At 49.1% G+C, this 18,572-nt stretch overlaps 1 protein-coding gene across 1 annotated transcript in view; it reads right to left on the bottom strand.

Moving 5' to 3' along the window:
* Nucleotides 1–18,572, bottom strand: part of LOC138517058 (zinc finger protein 585A-like) — a 614,789-nt gene that overhangs the window by 551,101 nt on the left and 45,116 nt on the right. Inside the window, exon 4 of the mRNA XM_069632568.1 lies at nucleotides 15,771–17,555. Coding sequence (XP_069488669.1) covers nucleotides 15,771–16,956 — 1,186 coding nt within the window. The 5' untranslated portion in view covers nucleotides 16,957–17,555. The remainder of the gene's footprint in view (nucleotides 1–15,770; nucleotides 17,556–18,572) is intronic.

Here is an 18,572-nt window from a genome sequence, read left to right as displayed (position 1 = left end):
AAGGACAAGTCTCGCAGTTCTGTTCTGGATGAGTTGCAGAGGGCGCAGAGTGGAGGCAGGCAGATTAAGATAGAGGCTGTTACAGTAGTCCAGCTTCGAGAGAACCAGGACTCGGGAGACAGTGAGCTTCTGGGGGAAGGAGAGGAAGGGAAGAATACCTCTGAGGAGGTGCAGCTGGTAGTGTGACCTCTTGGCGACGTCAGAAATATGAGGAGAGAAGGAGAGTGTGGAGTCGAAGATGACCCCAAGGTTTTTTGCCTTGCAGGTAGGAGCAGGGAGGGGGCCAAAGGAGGCAGGCCAGAGAGCTACAGGGAAGGAGGGAGTGGGAGTACCGATGAGTAGGATCTCAGTCTTACTGGCATTAAGGCAGAGGTCATTGGCGGCACACCATTCTTGGATAGCAGACAGACAGTCAGAGATGAGGGAAGGAGAGGGGGAGGCTGAGGGTAGCCTGAAGATGAGTTGGGTATCGTCCGCATAGCACTGGAAATTAGGGCAGAGAGCGGCGATGCGGTGGGCAAGGAGTGCCAGATACTGGTTGAACAGCCAGGGAGAGAGATTAGATCCCTGGGGGACACCACAGGTGGAGAAAAAGATGTCGGAGAGGAAGGACCCCAGTTGGACCTGGGAGGGTCGATTTGACAGGAAAGAGGTCAACCACGCCAGAGCCTGACCAGTGATACCCAGGTTTTCCCGGAGACGGTTGAGCAGGATGGCATGGTTGACAGTGTCAAAGGCAGAGGAGAGATTGAGCAGAATGAGAGCACACGGAGTGTTGGAATCGAGGTTCAAGAGCAGGTCTTCACGGATGTTCAGGAGAGCAGTTTCCGTGCTTCTGGCAGCTCTGAAGCCAGATTGATGGTCATGAAGACTACCAACAGATTCAGCATGGAGGTTAAGCTGGGAGATGGCCAGTTTCTCCAGGAGCTTGCCCAGGAAGGGAGTGATGGAGATAGGGCGATAGTTAGCCGGGCAGGAGGGGTCGGAAGAGGGTTTCTTGAGAAGAGGGTGCACAAGGGAGTGCTTGAGGGGGGAAGGGAAGACTCCAGAGGCGAAGGAGTGGTTGCAAAAGTCAGCCAGGGCAGGAGCCAGGGAGTCGATGTGGTCCTTGATAGTTTTGGAGGAACAGGGGTGAACCTGTTTAGACGAGACTTTCATAGATCAGACTTGTCTGGAAACCTCGTCAGCAGAGAAAGGTGGAAAGGCAGAGAAAAAGGGAGAAGGGGTGACCGCAGAAGGGCCAGAGGAAGGGTCGGGTAGGGAGGGAGGGAGGTGAAAGGAGGAGAGCGAGGACAGGATGTCCTGAGTTTTAGAGATGAAGTGAGAGGCCAGTGCAGTGCAGAGGGCCTGGGAGGGGACAGGAGAGGTAGAGACTGCAACAGGGTTGGCCAGCTCCTTGCAGATTTTAAAGAGTTTGGCGGAGTTGTTTGATGCCGCAGAGATGCGGGCTTGGATAAGGGCTCTCTTCTTGGTGAGAACGGAGAGCCGGTACTGCCTTTGGAGCAGGCGGCAGGCCAGTTTGTCAGAGGATGAACTTGAAGCACGCCATTTCCTCTCTGCAACCCTGCACTTGTGTTTTAGGGTGGCGAGATCCAAGTCATACCAGGAGTTACATTTGGCTTTGGGCTTCAGGCGGATTCTCATGTAGCATGCACACCCTATCTGCCGGCACCCACATACCTCCATCCTCATTCCACACAAAAAGGAGACAACCTGCATGCCCCTGCCTCAAATGTGCCTCATCTACTGACCAGAATCATGTCAATCATTGTCATTCCAATGTCCGCAGACCCATCAATAAGGCTCTCCCTCCTTTGCTCCACCACAGGCACAGAATCACACCCCGAGGACCAGGACACCCCTGCAATGAAAAGAAGGCCAATAATACCATCCCCGCACCCTCAACCTCAGCTGCAGTGAGCCAGACCCCACAGCAAGCACAATCCACTGCCAGCAAACAGGACGGCCCACCGGCAAGCACCCCAATAGGCAGCAGGCCAGCAGCAGCAGCACCACCTGTTCCAACATTGCCTGCCACAGAAGGCACCGGTTCTGCGGCCAGCAGCACCATTGGAGAATCAGCTGCCATTGCAGCATGCTCAGACTCCGACATTGAGGAGCATGACGTCAGACGCCCCACTGACCTTCCACATCCCCCCTGTTTGTCCCATGCCAGCCCCATGAGGATCCCACACAGGGGCACGCAGAGGAAGAGGAGTGGCCATCTACCCCATGCCCAGCTCTAAGTCCACAGGAGGGGAGCAGCCCCTCCATCACACCACCGGCAATGGCCATGGCCCAGCAGGGGAAACAGTCCCTTGAGGACATCATTCAACGGCAGCAACAGCTGTCCACGCTACTCACCGAGCATGCTGCGGAATGTGTGGGGGCTAGGGCAGCCATCGAACAGGCTACGGAGACCCTAAGAGCCGAAATTGCACGGAGCACTGACACCCTGAGGGATGCAATGCAGTCCATGTCAAGGGACATTTGTGGCGAACTTGCCGGGGTGCGCCGTGTGCTCTCAGAGCTCTACCACACCCTACAGGACATGCATGCACGGGAGCAGGCAGGGACATCCTCCGCTGCCAGTTCTGCCCAGAGCAGCCCCGTCCGACGTTCCGGACGGAACCTGCGCTCCACAGGCAGGGGTGCCCCGGGGGCCGGGAGAGGGGGCTTGTAATAGCCTGTGCCCACTGTTACAGGCATCTGTAGACACTCACAGGGGGTGTGTTGGGGTGTGCAGGGTGGAGGGGGTGTATTGGGGTGTGCAGGAGGGAGGGGGGAGGGTGTGTGTCACGACAATTTATGATTAAAATACACTTTTTCCTTTTTCCGAAATGAAATGTGTGGACATTTTCATTGCATATGTGTGCTTTATTGGTGTACAGTCCACAGTGTGCATGTCCCAGAGACACACAGTGCCCCAAGTGCCGTCTCCATGTGATACACACCAGCCGTGTGTGCTAGAAGCATTGGTCGATGATATTTTGACGCATTTCACGCCCCTCCTGTGCATCGTCTCCTCCATGAGGTGCGGCCCCATCTGCACCCTCCTCATCCTCATCGTCAGGTGGTTGCAGTTCTGTGTCAGGGGGCAGGGGCACATTTCGTCTGACGCACATATTGTGTAGCATGACACATGCCATGACCATCTTTGCCACCTTCTCATGGCGGTACAGGAGTGCCCCACCAGACCTGCTGAGGCATCGAAACCGTGCCTTCAATAGGCCGAATGTCTGCTCTATGACCACACGAGTACGTGTATGTGCACGGTTGAAGTCCTCCTCGTGCTGGTTCTGCGGGTTCCGGACTGGTGTAAGGAGCCACCTCTTCAGGGGATAGCCTGCATCACCTGTATGTAGGCGAGAATGTATGTGTCAGTCATGACGTCTGATCAAGAACATGATGTGCCACCATGGCGTGCATCCAACTGTTACTTCGGCTCACTTCTACATGCACTAATTGATTCACACAATGCAACCAGTATATGCTCATGGCTCTCATGGCCTGTTTTGCATGCCATCACCCAATGTATGCAGAGGGGTGGAGTGCATTGTGAGTGCCCATCCACTGTGTCCGTTCATGCCGTTTGTTTTGTTGGCCTGGCACGTGTCCTGTGATGTCAATGCGCACATCATTGCAACATTGCTGTGGGCCTCATCATGACCCCAGTGAGCAATGCTGATGTAGACAGGGACATTTTGGGGGCCCTGCTGTCTGTGTAATGGTGTGTTGATGTTTCTGTCCGTCATGTGCCTCCTTCGTGGCCAGTTATGGGGGACAGGCCTATCGGTTGATGGTGTTTGGTGACGTGCATGTAGGTGCATTTCATTGTTGACAATGTGGTCTGAATTGGTAGAATGCACTTGCAGATGGTTGTGTCATGGTTGGGACACAACCTCATTCACATGGTAGAGCTGCATACATTGGGTATTGGCTTTACTGGTGTTGGGTGGAGTTTGGGTTGCTTTAGGGTATCATCTGTCTCCGTTCTCTCTGCTACTCACAGCCAGGTGGAGTATGCATCATTCCCCCCCCCCTTTCAGCCAGGTGGAGTATGCATCATTCCTCCCCTTTCAGCCAGGTGGAGTATGCATCATTCCCCCCCTTTCAGCCAGGTGGAGTATGCATCATCCCCCCCCTTTCAGCCAGGTGGAGTATGCATCATTTCCCCCCCCCCCTTTCAGCCAGGTGGAGTATGCATTGGTACGTCGTTCACCTACCCACTTCACATTTCCATGGTCATGACATTGGACTCACCGAGTAGCCAGGATCTTGGGCCTGCATGTCGCTCCATGTAGCGTGGTATTGTGGAGTTCCTCAGGACCATCGAATCATGGGTTGATCCGGGGAATTGGGCACAACAATGTGTGATGATCTTGTTGGAGTCACAGACCATTTGCACGTTGATTGAGTGGAATTGTTTCCGGTTGCGGTACGGTACCTCCATGGCACGTGGAACCACCAATTCCACATGGGTGCAGTCAATGGCACCAATGCAACCAGGTATGCCGGCTAGTGCATGGAAACCCACTTTGGTGTTTGCAATCTCCTGGGCAGTCCGTGGTAATGAGATGTGGTTGTCTGTGTGCTTGAGGAGGGCATCGAGCACTTGGATAAGTGTACGTGAGAATAATGGTTGTGAAATGCCATGCAAGTGCCCCACTGTGTGCTGGTAGGTGCCTGTGGCCAGGAAGTGGAGTACAGACACTACCTTCAGTAGGGGTGGGATGGCGGTTGGACTTTCTATCATGCTGACGATGTTGTTGTGTGCCATGTCTACGATGGCATTGATGGTGTCCCCGTCCAAACGGTACAGGCTGTGGATCTGCTCAGCAGTGAGGTTGAATGGACTGGCTCTGATGCGTGGGATTGGGGGCTGCCTGCGTGGTGGTACTGGCTGTGCTGGTGGGGCTTGGTGGCCCTGCCTTGCCCTCCTTCTCCTCCTGCGTCTCCTCTGTGCTGCCTGTTGTTGTTGTTGTTGTTGTTGTAGTAGCACTTGCATTGCTATCAGGTCCTCCAGCCCCAACATTGCAAGTCGTATTGGTATCATTGTGGAGTGTGACTGGGTGTGGGAAGGGGTGGAGTGTGCTCTTTTTGTACTTCCTGAGTCTGTATTGCCTCCACCTGTGCTGTTTCTGTGCACCTGTGGCAGCTGGATTCACTTTACATGGCCATTTACGGTTGGTTCGCAATGGCGTACTTAGCGCCATGGCGGTAATGTACTTAACGGGCTGGGTGATGGTGTTAGGTGCATGTCCGCTTGGGTTGGCATTCGCGTACCTTTCCGCCATGGCGCTAAGTACGGTGTGGGAGGTCGCGTGCGCGCATCCTTGGCGCAGATAGCGGCAGCGTTGACTACGATCAATCATTTACCATCATCGTTTTTCGCTCAGCGCCAGGGTCGTAATGAGGCCCAATGAGGTAGAGGGGCATGCCCACCAGGAGCGATACCAGGAGACCACAAACCCCTCAATCAGCACTGTCTGCCTCCTGATGCGGCCCTTACACAGCCCTAGCACTCCCTTGAACTCTCAACTCAACTAAAATGTGCTGCGAAAATGCAACAAAAAATACCATTTTGGGTTTAAAATGTAATTTTGGACATGAACCATTTGATGGGAGACATTCAGAATGAGACTACTGTATGGGTTCAGTTGGAAAGGAGGGGGGAGGAGGTTGTGGAATGGGTGGGTGAAGGGAGGATTATATACATGTGTATGTTATTGGAGGTTGTTGTTGTGCTTAATATATTATTAAGATCAACACGACTACCTGTATTGATTGGACATGGTATGTTCTGTTCTTGAAATTTAAAGAAGTTTAAAAGAAATGTAATTTTGTAGGAAACAAAATCTCCTATTCCTTGCTTCAGTATTCTGGGTAGGGGGAGGGTCTTTCTTTCACAACAAGATGGAGGGACCACAAGCATGCCCTCCGGGGCCTGCTGGGAAGAGCCACAGTGCTCAGGAAGCTATTGGTGGGCGGACACCATCTGAGATGGTACAAAGACTGGGGGCCTCACTGCTCAGCCCTCTCAGAGGAGGAGGAGGCATCACCCTCAATTCTCCCAAGCCAGTCCAGGAAAGGCATGCTGGGTTCTGGTGTGAAAAGGTGGGAGGGGAGGTAAATGGGAATGGTGGTTAGGGCAGCTGAAGGAAGGTGACTGGACGGTGAAAGATGAAGGAGGATCAGAAAGGGGAGAGCAGATGGGAAGGGAAGATAGGTAGACTGTGTTGCAACACTATTTTGCTTACTTCCCTTTTGCTATGTACAGTTTTTTTTTATAGAGGGGTGCAAATGTACTTTCGCAGATCTGGGAAGACATGTTTTACCAGCACTTTGTTTAGGGTGCACCCAGACCCACACCCAATGGAATGTGGGCCCCCCTGATCACAACCCTGGCCCACCCAGAAGAACATTCCTGAAGCAGGGCCTGCAGGATATGGTCTGTCCTGGGAAATTAAAAGGGGTGGACCAGGTATCTGTGGGGGTAACTGGAGATAGGCCTAATGTATCTCCTAGGGTGTAGAGGTAATTCTCGTCATCTGCCCTTGTGGGGGTCCCTGGGGTGATGGGGCATAGTTATAGCCCATCTCTGGCCTGCTCCTGCATTCTCTTGAAAAATGCCCCCACTTCCCACAGTTCCAACATTGTGAAGGCTCCAAACCTCACCCTCTGGGCCCCATTCCTCCAAAGAAACTCACCTGTTCTTCAGAAACCACCTCTTCCACTCTGATGTCCTCCTTGTTGCAACTGTGGGCCAGAGTACTGTGGATTCAGTCCTTGCCCTCCTCCTGACAAAACGGCAGCTATTCTAGTGTTTGCGAACTCCTAGGCGTTTCCTGCCATCTCCATCTGCACTGGCGTGGACACTGACGCCTCTAGGGCAATTTTAGCTAATTTGTTTTGTACTTTTGTTGCTTCCTCTGCTTGCCGCCTCTGGGCTGTTTCCTTGTCATGCTCTTTTATTCTCTCACAATGGTGTATTATTATGCTCTGTATTTCGGCCCACCCATTAGCCTCAATGGCTAATGCTTATTGCACCTCTTTTGATATATTATGATATGATATGGCATTTATAATGCGCCTATACACAAGTGTTTCAAGGCGTGATGAGGCAAGGGAGGGGGACCAGAGGGTAGACAGACAGCGATCTTACTAGGCCAGGTGTTATTCAGATTGTGCAAGTGAAGGGGGAAGGTGCGGGGGGGAGTGGGAGGAGAAAGTGCAGTACATGGGATAATAAAATAACAAGATAAATAAAGGACGGCCAGCTGGTGGCAAGGGCAGCGTGAGTGCAGAGATAAGTGCTGGTGGGGGGAACTGTAGGGATACAGAAAGCAGTCCCCAGGTGCAGGGGTTGCCAGGGAGGCAGTGCAGGCGTGCAACTGGCAGGGCTTGGGCCCGAGATTAGATGGGTGGCCAGTTAACCAGTGCAGTCTCAGTATCAGCCAGGACTTCAGCAGGGAGAAGGGGAGAGATAGCAGAAGCAAAGAGGAAGGTTTTAAGGTGCCTCCGGGACCAAAGATGGTTCTCCTCAAGTTTCAGGGAGGCAGGGAGGCTGTTCCAGAGGGATGCTCCAGCCGAAGAGAGATATCTACCACCAACTTGTTGCTTGGAGAAGCGACTGACCCTGAGGGAGTTGGAGGCGGATGAGCAAAGAGCACGAGAAGGAAGATATTTAGGAATATTTAGATATTTAGGAAGAGAGAGTTGAAGGTATTGAGGTCCTTGTGGACAATGCAGAGAGTTTTGAACTTAATCCTCGCAGCCACTGGGAGCCAGTGCAGAGATTTCAGTCCTGGAAAGATACGATCCCTGGGCTTGAGGCCAAGGACAAGTCTCGCAGTCCTGTTCTGGTTGAGTTGCAGAGGGCGGAGAGTAGAAGCATGCAGATGTATAAAGAGGAAAGGAGGGAGTGGGTGTGCCGATGAGGAGAATCTCAGTCTTACTGGAATTAAGGCAGAGGTCATTGGTGGCACCCCACTCCTGGATAGCAGACAGACAGTCAGAGATGAGGGGCAGAGAAGAGGTGGCCGTAGGTGGCCTGAAAATGAGCTGCGTGTTGTCCGCATAGCACTGAAAGTTGGGCAGAGAGCGGCAATGAGGAGGGCAAGGAGTGCAAGGTATTGGTGAAACAACCAGGGAGAGAGGTTAGACCTCTGGGGGACAACACATGTATAGAAAAAGATAGCAGAGAGGAAGGACCCAAGTTGGATCTGGGAGGGTCGGTCAGAGAGGAAGGAAGTCAGCCACGCCAGGGCCTGACCGGTGTGTGATACCTAGGTTAACAAGGAGACAATTTAGCAGGATGGCATTGTTGACAGTGTCAAAGGCAGAAGACAGATCAAGCCAGATGAGGGCACAGGGGGTGTTAGAGTCAAGGTTGGAGAGCAGGTCTTCAAGGATGTTCAGGAGAGCATTTTCCGTGCTTCTGGCAGCTCTGAAGCCAAACTGATGGTCATGAAGACAACCTACAGATTCAGTGTGGAGATTAAGCTGGGAGATGGCCAGTTAATTCAGGAGCTTGCCCAGGGAGGGAGTGATGGAGATTGGTCGATAGTTAGCCGGGCAGGAGGGATCGGCAGAGGGTTTCTTAAGAAGAGGGTGCACAAGGGAGTGCTTCTGGGGGGATGGGAAGACTCCAGTGGTGAAGGAGTGGTTGCAGAAGTCAGCCAGGGAAGACGCCAGGGTGTCAATGTGGTCCTTGATGGTTTTGGAGGAACAGGGGTAAACCTGTTTTGACGTGACTTTCATAGATCTGACTAGTCTAGAAACCTTGTGTGCAGAGAACAGGGGTAAGGCAGAGAAGGAGTGAGGAGAGGTGGCTGCAGAAGGGTCCAGGGAAGATCAGGGAGTATAGGGAGGGAGGGGAAAGGAGGAGAGTGAGGACAGGATGTCCTGTGTTTTAGAGATGAAGTGAGAAGCCAACGCTGTGCAGATGGCCTGGGAAGGGACAGGAGAGGTAGAGACTGTGGCAGGATTGGCCACTTCCTTGCAGATTTTAAAGAGTTCAGCCGAGTTGTTAGATGCCGCCGAGACGCAGCCTTGGATATGAGCTCTCTTGATATGATATGATATGGCATTTGTAACGCGCCTATACACAAGTGTTTCTCGGTGAGGACAGAGAGCCAGTATTTCCTTTGGAGCAGGTGGTAAGTCAGTTTGTCAGAGGATGTACAAGAAGCACGCCATTTCCTCTCGCCCACCCCGCACCTGCGTTTAAGGGTGACAAGGTCTGAGACGTACCAGGAGTTGCACTTGGCTTTGGGCTTCAGGTGGATCCTCATTACAGGGGAAAGGATATCAAGAGTATCAGATATAGCAGAGTGGAGCATGGAGAGGGCTGTGTCAGGGTGAGAGTCAGCCAAAGTGGGATTGAGGGGTGAGAAAGTGGCAGCAAAAGCCTCAACTGATACGCGCTTCATGGGTCGGATGACCGAGAAGGTGTGTGGCAATGATGGAAGTGGCTTGGCCTGTGGGGTAGAGAGGGCGAGATGGGAGGAAAGGAGAAAGTGATCACTCCAGGAGAGAGGAGTGGTGAGAGGGCCAGAAAGGGGAAGGTCTGAGTAGATTAGAACATCCAGAGTGTGCCCTGCAGAGTGAGTCGGGCCAGAAGGGAAAATAGTGAGTGAGAGAGAGTCACAGAGGTCGCGAAAGAGTCCAGAGGGAGGACAGGAGGCATCCAGGTGGATGTTGAAGTCTCCAAGAAGGAGGAGTTGAATGGTTGAGCCAGGAGTGAGGAGGGGAGGTCTGCCCACTCAGAGAGGAAGGAGGAAATCTGACCAGGTGGCCGATAGATTGTAGCCACAATAAGGGAATGGCCAGGAGAGAGAGAGTCTGCAGACGAGGCATTGAAAAGAGGAGTAGCCTGTGTAGGAATGAAAGAGGTAGGAATCCACTCGGGGAAGATCAGGGCTACACCCCTCCAGAGTGGCACGGAGAGGATCTTGTAGCCATCAGGGTGGAGCGTGTCAAAGCTTGTGACAGAGCTGGCCATGAACCATGTTTCGGTGAGACCGAGGACATAGAGGTCAAGTTCTTCCAGACGGTGGCAAATATCGGAGGAGTTTTTAACAGCTGAGCGAGAGTTAAGAGTGGCAACATGGAGAAGGTTGCCATCCTTGAAGGACTTCCGGGGAGGGGTACAAATCAGAGGTACACCCTGCAGAGGTGTGGAAGGAGACCAAGGGGGGGAGAAAGGGAATTAGAGGGCAAGTTAACCGAGGAGGAGGCAGCAGGGGGAGGCGAGGAGGCCATGGAGGGAGGAGAGGGGACAGCAGGAGAAGAAAGGAAATTGATGAGGCATGGGAAGCGTCTATTCAAGAGGTGAAGGTTGGCCTGAGGGCCTTGGACCAGGACGGTCCCATTTGAATAAACATATATGATGACCTTAGAGGAATGGAAGGAGGTCAGGAGGGCATCTCACTGGTGCTGCCATTAATGGGAGAAGAAGAGAAAGGAGATAGAACAGAGACCATATGTAGGGTCCATAGGTCTGGCAAGGTAACGACAAAGAGGATGTCGGTGAGAGTGTCCTTGGAGGAGGCACTGGTGTTGGAGACCAGGATATCTTTTTTATACTTCTTCCTACCAGATTTAGTGAGGAGGGCAGGATAGTTAATAGAGAAGCAGTTAGAAAAGATAGGAGAGACAGAGAGCATCATAGAGTAGGAGGGGAGAGGAGAGAGGTGGACGGGAGAGGGGGAACACTAGGGAAGGACACCGGGCAGGGTGTAGGCAGACGAGACAGCGAGAGGCAAGAAGTTTGACAATAGGACAAGACAACAATACTTAGGATTAAAGAATTATCCAAATGCACATTTTAAGACAAGGGGAAAAAACCACCCAAGTTTGAGAATCCTGAAACTTTTGGTAGGTCCTTTTTAAAACCGAAATAGAAAAAGGGTATTGACCGGTCCCACGAGTCACCCGACTCCACTCTCCACTTCTTCTGAACTTTAAGAATAAACTTAGAGGGATCTGCATCATCTATCATAGTACATTGCATTATCGATTGTAGGTTAGGTGTGTCAGGGAACGCTTACCGCAGCGCGTCTCATATCTGTGCCCGAATCTTGTTAAACAATGCTCCATCGTGTGCATCGGTCCCCAAATTCATTCCTGGATATCTAGCTTTTACCCAGACATCCCCAGCCTGGTCACCAATAGACGCTACCAATAAGCTTTTCATGTCACCGACCACCAGGGGTACCCCGGCTGTCTGCTTTTTGAATCCACAAATCCACGTACCCGCTCCCACCATGAGGCGCAGGAGGACCTTTATCAAATTATTTTTATCCATCTGCGCCCATGGCACAAACTGTGGCCTGCCGGGTCCTTTAGGTATAAGGGGCATCTGCGTCTTTGCCCTACACCTCTCAATCCTTCTTCCACTTCCTTTTTTATTTGCTACAGCCATCCAGCCAATCCTGCTCCTTAACCTACCATCCCACAAACTCTCCACCCGGGGAGTATGTTCAGGCGCTTGCTCTGCCTCCTCTTCCTCATCATCCTCAAACTCATCAATTGTACTCCACCCGTCTTCCTCTCCCTCCCTGCGAGATCTTAAATTCTCGTAGCCGAAGCTGTCCACCCACTCACCCCCTCCTCCTTCCTTCTCTATATTCACGTTCTTTATGACTGTGCTATCTATTCTGAACAAAAAGCCTCCTGTTTTCCACCCATCTAGTTCTTGCTCTGCTGGTTTGTTGGTCTTTAATTCACTCTGTGCTGTCCGCAACCTGGTCAGTTCTGTTTGTGGCGATGCCACTGCAACTTCTAGATCTCTTTTGTTGATATCAGCATGCTCTGGGACATCCGGAGGGGATACATATGGGGTGGTGAGGCTGTCACTGTGGTGGACACATAAGTAGGGTTAGTATAACCTACTGCAGGGTGAGCTGTCGATGGATATATTCCCCCGTGTTCCACTGGTGCCCCGCCCTCCTTTCTTGGACAGTCGCCTCAGCTATCATTTTGCGCTCCTCCTTCCTCAGAATCGTCTGTATCTTGGAACATTTTCCAGAGTTCTAATATTTCACTCCTCTTTTGCAACTGTTTCCCCTTATATTTGGCTGTCAAAAATATGTTCCAGAATACCCTTATTGTGGGAGCCCTGTCCTGGTCATGAGCGGCGCATCCACCCCTCTTGTTTCTACCACCCATTGCTCGTGATACTTCTCGATTCTGTCACAATATAGTGGCAGGGCCTTATACATATACTTGATGGGTGGTTCTCAACCCATTATAATGGTACTTGCACCTTACTGCCCTAACGCCTTTGCTAGCGCACCATGCACGCTGCTGCTGCCCGTCAAAAAAGTCAGTCCTTCATCCCCTCCTTCCAACAGAAATACCACCCCTTTTCCTTCCCACACACCCACCCTTACTCTCCACATACTCAAAACACACTACTACTTACACACGCCCCTCCTCAGGCCTCCACCCTACTCAATAAAAACACAAACAAAACAAGCTAAAATAACAAGCTAAAATAGGACCAGCTAATATTCCTGAGCCCACAAATTATGCTGGGCTCCTACTTGTTCCCTTTTTCCTCTGTTAAACAATATAAGTGGTACCACTTTCTCCCCTCACTCGGGAAGGCTCCCCAACATTCCGTTTTACTTTCTCCTCAATATTCTTATTAACAAATTAATAATACTAAAAATAAATCAAACCACATCGACGTCACACCAACAACCTCAGTTTCAGCATGCTCACAAGCTTCACACTTATACCCGTCACCTACTTGTTATCACTTGCTAGAATATACTTACATGTGTGTGTTCACCCGAACTCCTCCGTCATGGGGTCCCAATAATATGAGCCTGCACTCTCATCAGAACACACCGCTCCAAAAGCAGACAGAAATTCTGCAAAGACGGCTCCTGTAAAACCTGTTGAGAATATGCATTTTTCGGGACTGGTCATGGAGGTGTGCGCGGCCCATCCAGAGATCCACTGGGATCACGTTGGGGAATCAAATGAAGGCATGCTCCTAAATGCTCACACCAGAAAAAAATAAAACCTACTAGGGAAAAAGGCCCAAAATTCTCTAGCAAGTGGAGCAAGTATTTATTTCTACAAAAATAGATGCCTCAGCAAAGAACTCGGCTGCAACGGAACATTCTGCCAAAACGTGTACAAGCAGAATCTTATAAGGAGACACATTGTCATAGGTGACATCATTGTATACGGTGAAAACCTGTTTGGCTGGTTGGTGAAACCTTACACATGGTCGGCCTGCTCCATAGGGGATGCCAGGTCATTGGTCTGAGCCCAGTCCGTTCGCCTTCCATCACGTGGGTTCTGCTCGGTTCATCAACTCCATGGAACCAAGGCCGAAGGAGCAATTAGTTACATTTGTAAACAATGCTACACTATCATTATACAGTGCACCTGGTAGGCTTGCGGACTGGCACAGGAGGAGTCTCAGGGTTAAACCGACCCACACATACTTCACTCATTCCCGATCGCGTCATCAGCTCCCAAGGCTTCCACCCTCGCTTTTGAACTATAATGTATCCCTCCCTGTACCTCGCACTACAAACCATTTCAATATGATATAAAGGTAGGGCGACCATACTCTCAGATCTTTATGGTTGATTGGTTTATGGTCGGTGGTCTGGGGTCAACTGGTATCTTGGAATTCAGAGGTCTCGGGACTAGGGCAGTTGTAGGCACTATAACTTGTAGTTAGCTGGGTGGGGGAGGAGGCCTGCTTCAGCCTGTTTTTGATAACACATATACCACGGCGCCCAGCTCTGTCTCTTGGCTTTGCAGAGCACATTCTTTTTAAAACACACATATTGGCAACAACCTTCAAGCAAAGAAGGGTTTCTGTGGCAGTCGGTGGCGTGGGTCTCTCTCATCAGCGCTTGGGCCTATGCAGACTTCCCCTTCAGACTAGCGGCCTGTGCTTAAAACCTTAAATACTGCATGGCCCTTTAGGCCCTGTGCTTTGGCTATGGCTAATAATATCTACAAAAATGGCATTCGCTTATATACGTGCACTATGTCTGAATGTCTAAATTGCATGCAATATTATGATTGTGCGGGGACTTCTCGGACGCCCCCTCTTAGGCAGAATCCCAGGCAGTTCCCTCAGGGACCACTACCCAGTATTAGGACTACAGGTGAGAGCAATAAACCCCCTTTGGTATCAGTCTGTACCACAATGATTTAGTTGGTAGCTGTGGCTGAGCAGTCAGACTTATCTCAAGAGGGAGATGAGCAGTATTCAGGGTTGACACAAAAGGTATTACAGCACTATGGAACAAGGAAACACTGACCAAAGCTTTGTATTAAAAAGAGAATATATATTTATTTTATACACATCTAGCTAGGCACATAAATCACAGTTGATAAAGTAAGTTAAAATTCAGTCAAGGAAAAGTATATACAACTCCCCGGTCAATTATAGTTCTTTCAATGGGGCTTGTCTCACCTTAAAATGCCTAGGGGGGTGGGATGGGCTTGCTCCCTTCTCAACATGACCTTGTGACAAAGCCTTGTGGGTATATGCACTGGGTACATTCAGTATCATTTCGAGTCCGGCGGTAACCCTGAGATTACAGAACCAACCAACTAAAATTAAGAGTTGGTCAACGGAAGAGAGTCGTAACTTGTTTAAGATGCCAGACCATCAATGTCTGCACTTTTATGTAAAATAATATAAAACAGTAAAGTTCTCAACAGTCTCATCGGTTTGACCAGACGTGAGCAAGGACACCATTCCGTAAATCAGTCATTCCCTAAATCTCATGATGAACTGAAGTGCAGTTTGGTGTAATTGAGGTCAGCTCTTTTTTAAGTTCAATTGGAATATTTAAAACCTTGACATGTAATTCAATTTATATTTTTTGCTACCTGCCTTGGAGCTTTTTTATTTTATTGTTTAAAGCGTGGACCTAGCTTGAGAGAAGCAGAGTTGGGTACAGAGTTCTTGTAGCCAGCGTTTGGGAGGGCATCTTTTAACAACAGCGCAGTACTGTTAGCTGAGGTCTTTGCATCGGTATGTGCTTCTAATGGGATTAGTCCAAGGTTTTCTCAGATTTGCAGAATTGGCAAACTGTGGGGGCATTCTTAGCCAATACCGGGATCAAGTTACAGTGGTTGGTGTGTGACATGAGAAGCATTGTTGTTTGCGGGTCCACAATTAGTCCTGCTGTGGTCAGAGTGGTGTAACATCAAGGACATTGCAGGGAATAACAAACCTAAGAGAAGGAACTTTAGGAAGGTGAAAATCACATTTATTCCAACATAAAAGTGAAATCACAACGTCACCCACTACTTAAAACAAATGAATCTCCTCTGCTCCAGGAAGCAGTTTACCCCAGAGTGAGGCCAGAAAAAAGAAATAGACTTAACATACAAATGGAGATACAACTAAGAATATATTTTCAATAAAACACAGGGGCATTTTGGCAGGAGCTCAATATTCTTTTAATTAGTATTTTATACAGTTTATGAACTCACGTGGGTAAGTTTTAAATTTGACATGTCAGTTTATCCAGGATCAATTTAATTTTGGAATCATTCATATCCACTATTCCTTCTTGGAATTCAGAGATAACAGCAATGACATCACTACTCCAAAACACTTTCCTTTCAGAAAGAAAGGCCCCATTTTATTTCCGAATTTGCACAATCAACACATACATGAGGTTTCTCACCTGTATGTGTTATCTTGTGGCTATTAAGTTGTCCCTTCTGAGCAAACCCATTACCACATCCAGTGCAGACATGAGTTTTCCCACCTGTGTGTGTTCTCAGGTGACTAGTAAGCTTTCCCTTCTCAGCAAACCCTTTCCCACATTCAGTGCACACATGAGGTTTCTCACCTGTATGTGTTCTCTGGTGGGTAGCAAGATTTCCCTTCCTAGCAAACCCATTCCCACATTCAGTGCACAAGTGAGGTTTCTCACCTGTGTGTGTTCTCAGGTGGTCAGTAAGCTGCCACCTCCGAGCAAACCCTTTCCCACATTCAGTGCACACATGAGGTTTCTCACCTGTATGTGTTCTCTGGTGGATAGATAGATCTCCCTTGTGAGCAAACCCTTTCCCACATTCAGTGCACACATGAGGTTTCTCACCTGTATGTGTTCTCTGGTGGATAGATAGATCTCCCTTGTGAGCAAACCTTTTCCCACATTCAGTGCACACATGAGGTTTCTCACCTGTATGTGTTCTCTGGTGGATAGTAAGCTTTTTCTTCTCAGCAAACCCTTTCCCACATTCAGTGCACACATGAGGTTTCTCACCTGTATGTCTTCTCTGGTGGATAGTAAGATCTCCCTTCCGAGCAAACTGTTTCCCACATTCAGTGCACAAATAAGGTTTCTCACCTGTATGTGTTCTCTGGTGGTGAATAAGATGTCCCTTCTGAGCAAACCCTTCCCCACATTCAGTGCACATATGAGGTTTCTCACCTCTATGTGTTCTCTGGTGGATAGTAAGCGGCCCCTTCTGAGCAAACCCTTTCCCACATTCACTGCACTCATGAGGTTTCTCACCTGTATGTGTTCTGAGGTGGCAAATAAGATGTCCCTTCTGAGCAAACCCTTTCCCACATTCAGTGCACAAATGAGGTTTCTCACCTGTATGTGTTCTCTGGTGGATAGCAAGATCTCCCTTCTGAGCAAACCCTTTCCCACATTCAGTGCACAAATGAGGTTTCTCACCTGTATGTGTTCTCAGGTGGATGGTAAGATGTCCTTTCTTAGCAAACCCTTTCCCACATTCAGTGCACAAATGAGGTTTCTCACCTGTGTGTGTTCTCAGGTGGTCAGTAAGCTGCCCCTTCTGAGCAAACCCTTTCCCACAGTCAGTGCACACATGAGTTTTCTCACCTGTATGTGTTCTCAGGTGGATGGTAAGATATCCTTTCTTAGCAAACCCTTTCCCACATTCAGTGCACTCATGAGGTTTCTCACCTGTAGGCATTTTTTGGGGGCAGACAATTTTATCAATTGTGCATGTGTAAGGTTTTTCGGCAGGTTATTGTGTCAGGTACTTAATAAGAGCACACGTTCCACTGAATCTTTTCCCATATTCAGAGCACAAATGACCGTTCTTGTGCGCAGATCATTTCTGGTGAGAAACACGATTTCTTCCTCCTATCAAAGCTTTTAAAATATTCAGCGCAAGGATACGCTTTGTCCATTGACATTTACAAATGTTTCACAAATTACTTTAAAGAAACAACCTTAACATTCAGAATGTTTTTAAAATAACATTCACATATCTTCTATCAGGAGTAAGAACAAAAATAAAAATGCTTCTCTTACTCCACATCAAGTATTGCCATTTCCATGCCAGATATCCCGCTGCCGCAGGAGTGACAGAAAGACCAAGCTTGGTTACCACAAAGGGGTTGCAGGACGGAAGCCATCTGGTAGCCAAAAGGCTTCTCAGTCTCAGTTCCTGAACACTTCTGAACACTTCTAAGATGCTTGCAAATATTCTTAACACTGAAGCTTTTCTCTACATCAGTCCGGAGAATCTAACAATCACTGTTGTTGCATTTCTGGGGCATCATTCACCTGTTAAAACAAAAGGAGATTCACATTATTAGTTTCAACGCGTTCATAATCTTAGGCCTCACATGTAACAGGTGACTGGTTCTCAGTAGTAGTGACGTGATTATTAACTCACGTAGTAATTTACAAGACTTTGATGAGCCATCTATTGGGGACAGGCACCCTAATGGGTGGCAGATCAGTGGTTCTCAATGATACATTATAAAGTGCTAGAGGCCATATGCAGCAGGAATAGTGGGACTCATTTTTATAAAGACCATTTTCGTATCCAAGAGTATGAGACATAAAACACAGGATGGGCAAACACATTTTAAGCATCAGGGCCGCGCATACACGCTCTACTAATTAATTTCTTCATAAATGACTAAACTAGCTTGATAGCTCCACATTTCCAAATACAAACGATAAAGGAACGTTTCCGGCACTAGGTCAGCATTTTGTCACAAATTAGACACATGCTTGACCTGTGTATTTAGTAATAACGGCTGACTTCATTACATTTAGGCAAATGTATATTGACCCAAACAGAGACAGATGGAATGCAATTTTTGTCAATAAGACAAGTGTACGGGAGACCCCCAACTCCCCAACATCGTCCCATTTGCCGTCCTTATTGCTTATACATGTGCCCTATTGCCATGTACTGAAGTTAATTGGCCAAAGAGATACCACTTGTGTTGCCCTTTTCAAAATCCCACTGCGTAATGTTCAGGAGGGGGGCACACTCTGTTTTATTGTTGAGTGGGTGTAAATGGGTCTGTTACTTGCCAGTTTCCCATAACCCGAGCCACACCCCTTTTCTGTGGATTCTGATAATTGCACCCTAGGTTGCATCTCAGTATGGCTCGTCAACCTCTGCACATGCCCCGGAACCCTCTCTACGTGGGCAAGGATTACTTTCATGACATCTCGAGTAGCCAATGGCAATGCAGCCCCAGCATTGTTAATATCCAAGAAGGGATTGCCACCATTTATTGATCACACACATTGTTTGTGTCCCATATGCATCGATCCTGCAAT

This window comes from Ambystoma mexicanum, chromosome 6q (assembly GCF_040938575.1).
Source record: "Ambystoma mexicanum isolate Mex_15411 chromosome 6q, UKY_AmexF1_1, whole genome shotgun sequence".
NCBI classification, from domain to species: Eukaryota; Metazoa; Chordata; class Amphibia; order Caudata; family Ambystomatidae; genus Ambystoma; species Ambystoma mexicanum.
The sequence above is the reverse complement of the archived record's forward strand: the minus strand, read 5'-3'. Positions and strand labels throughout refer to the sequence as shown.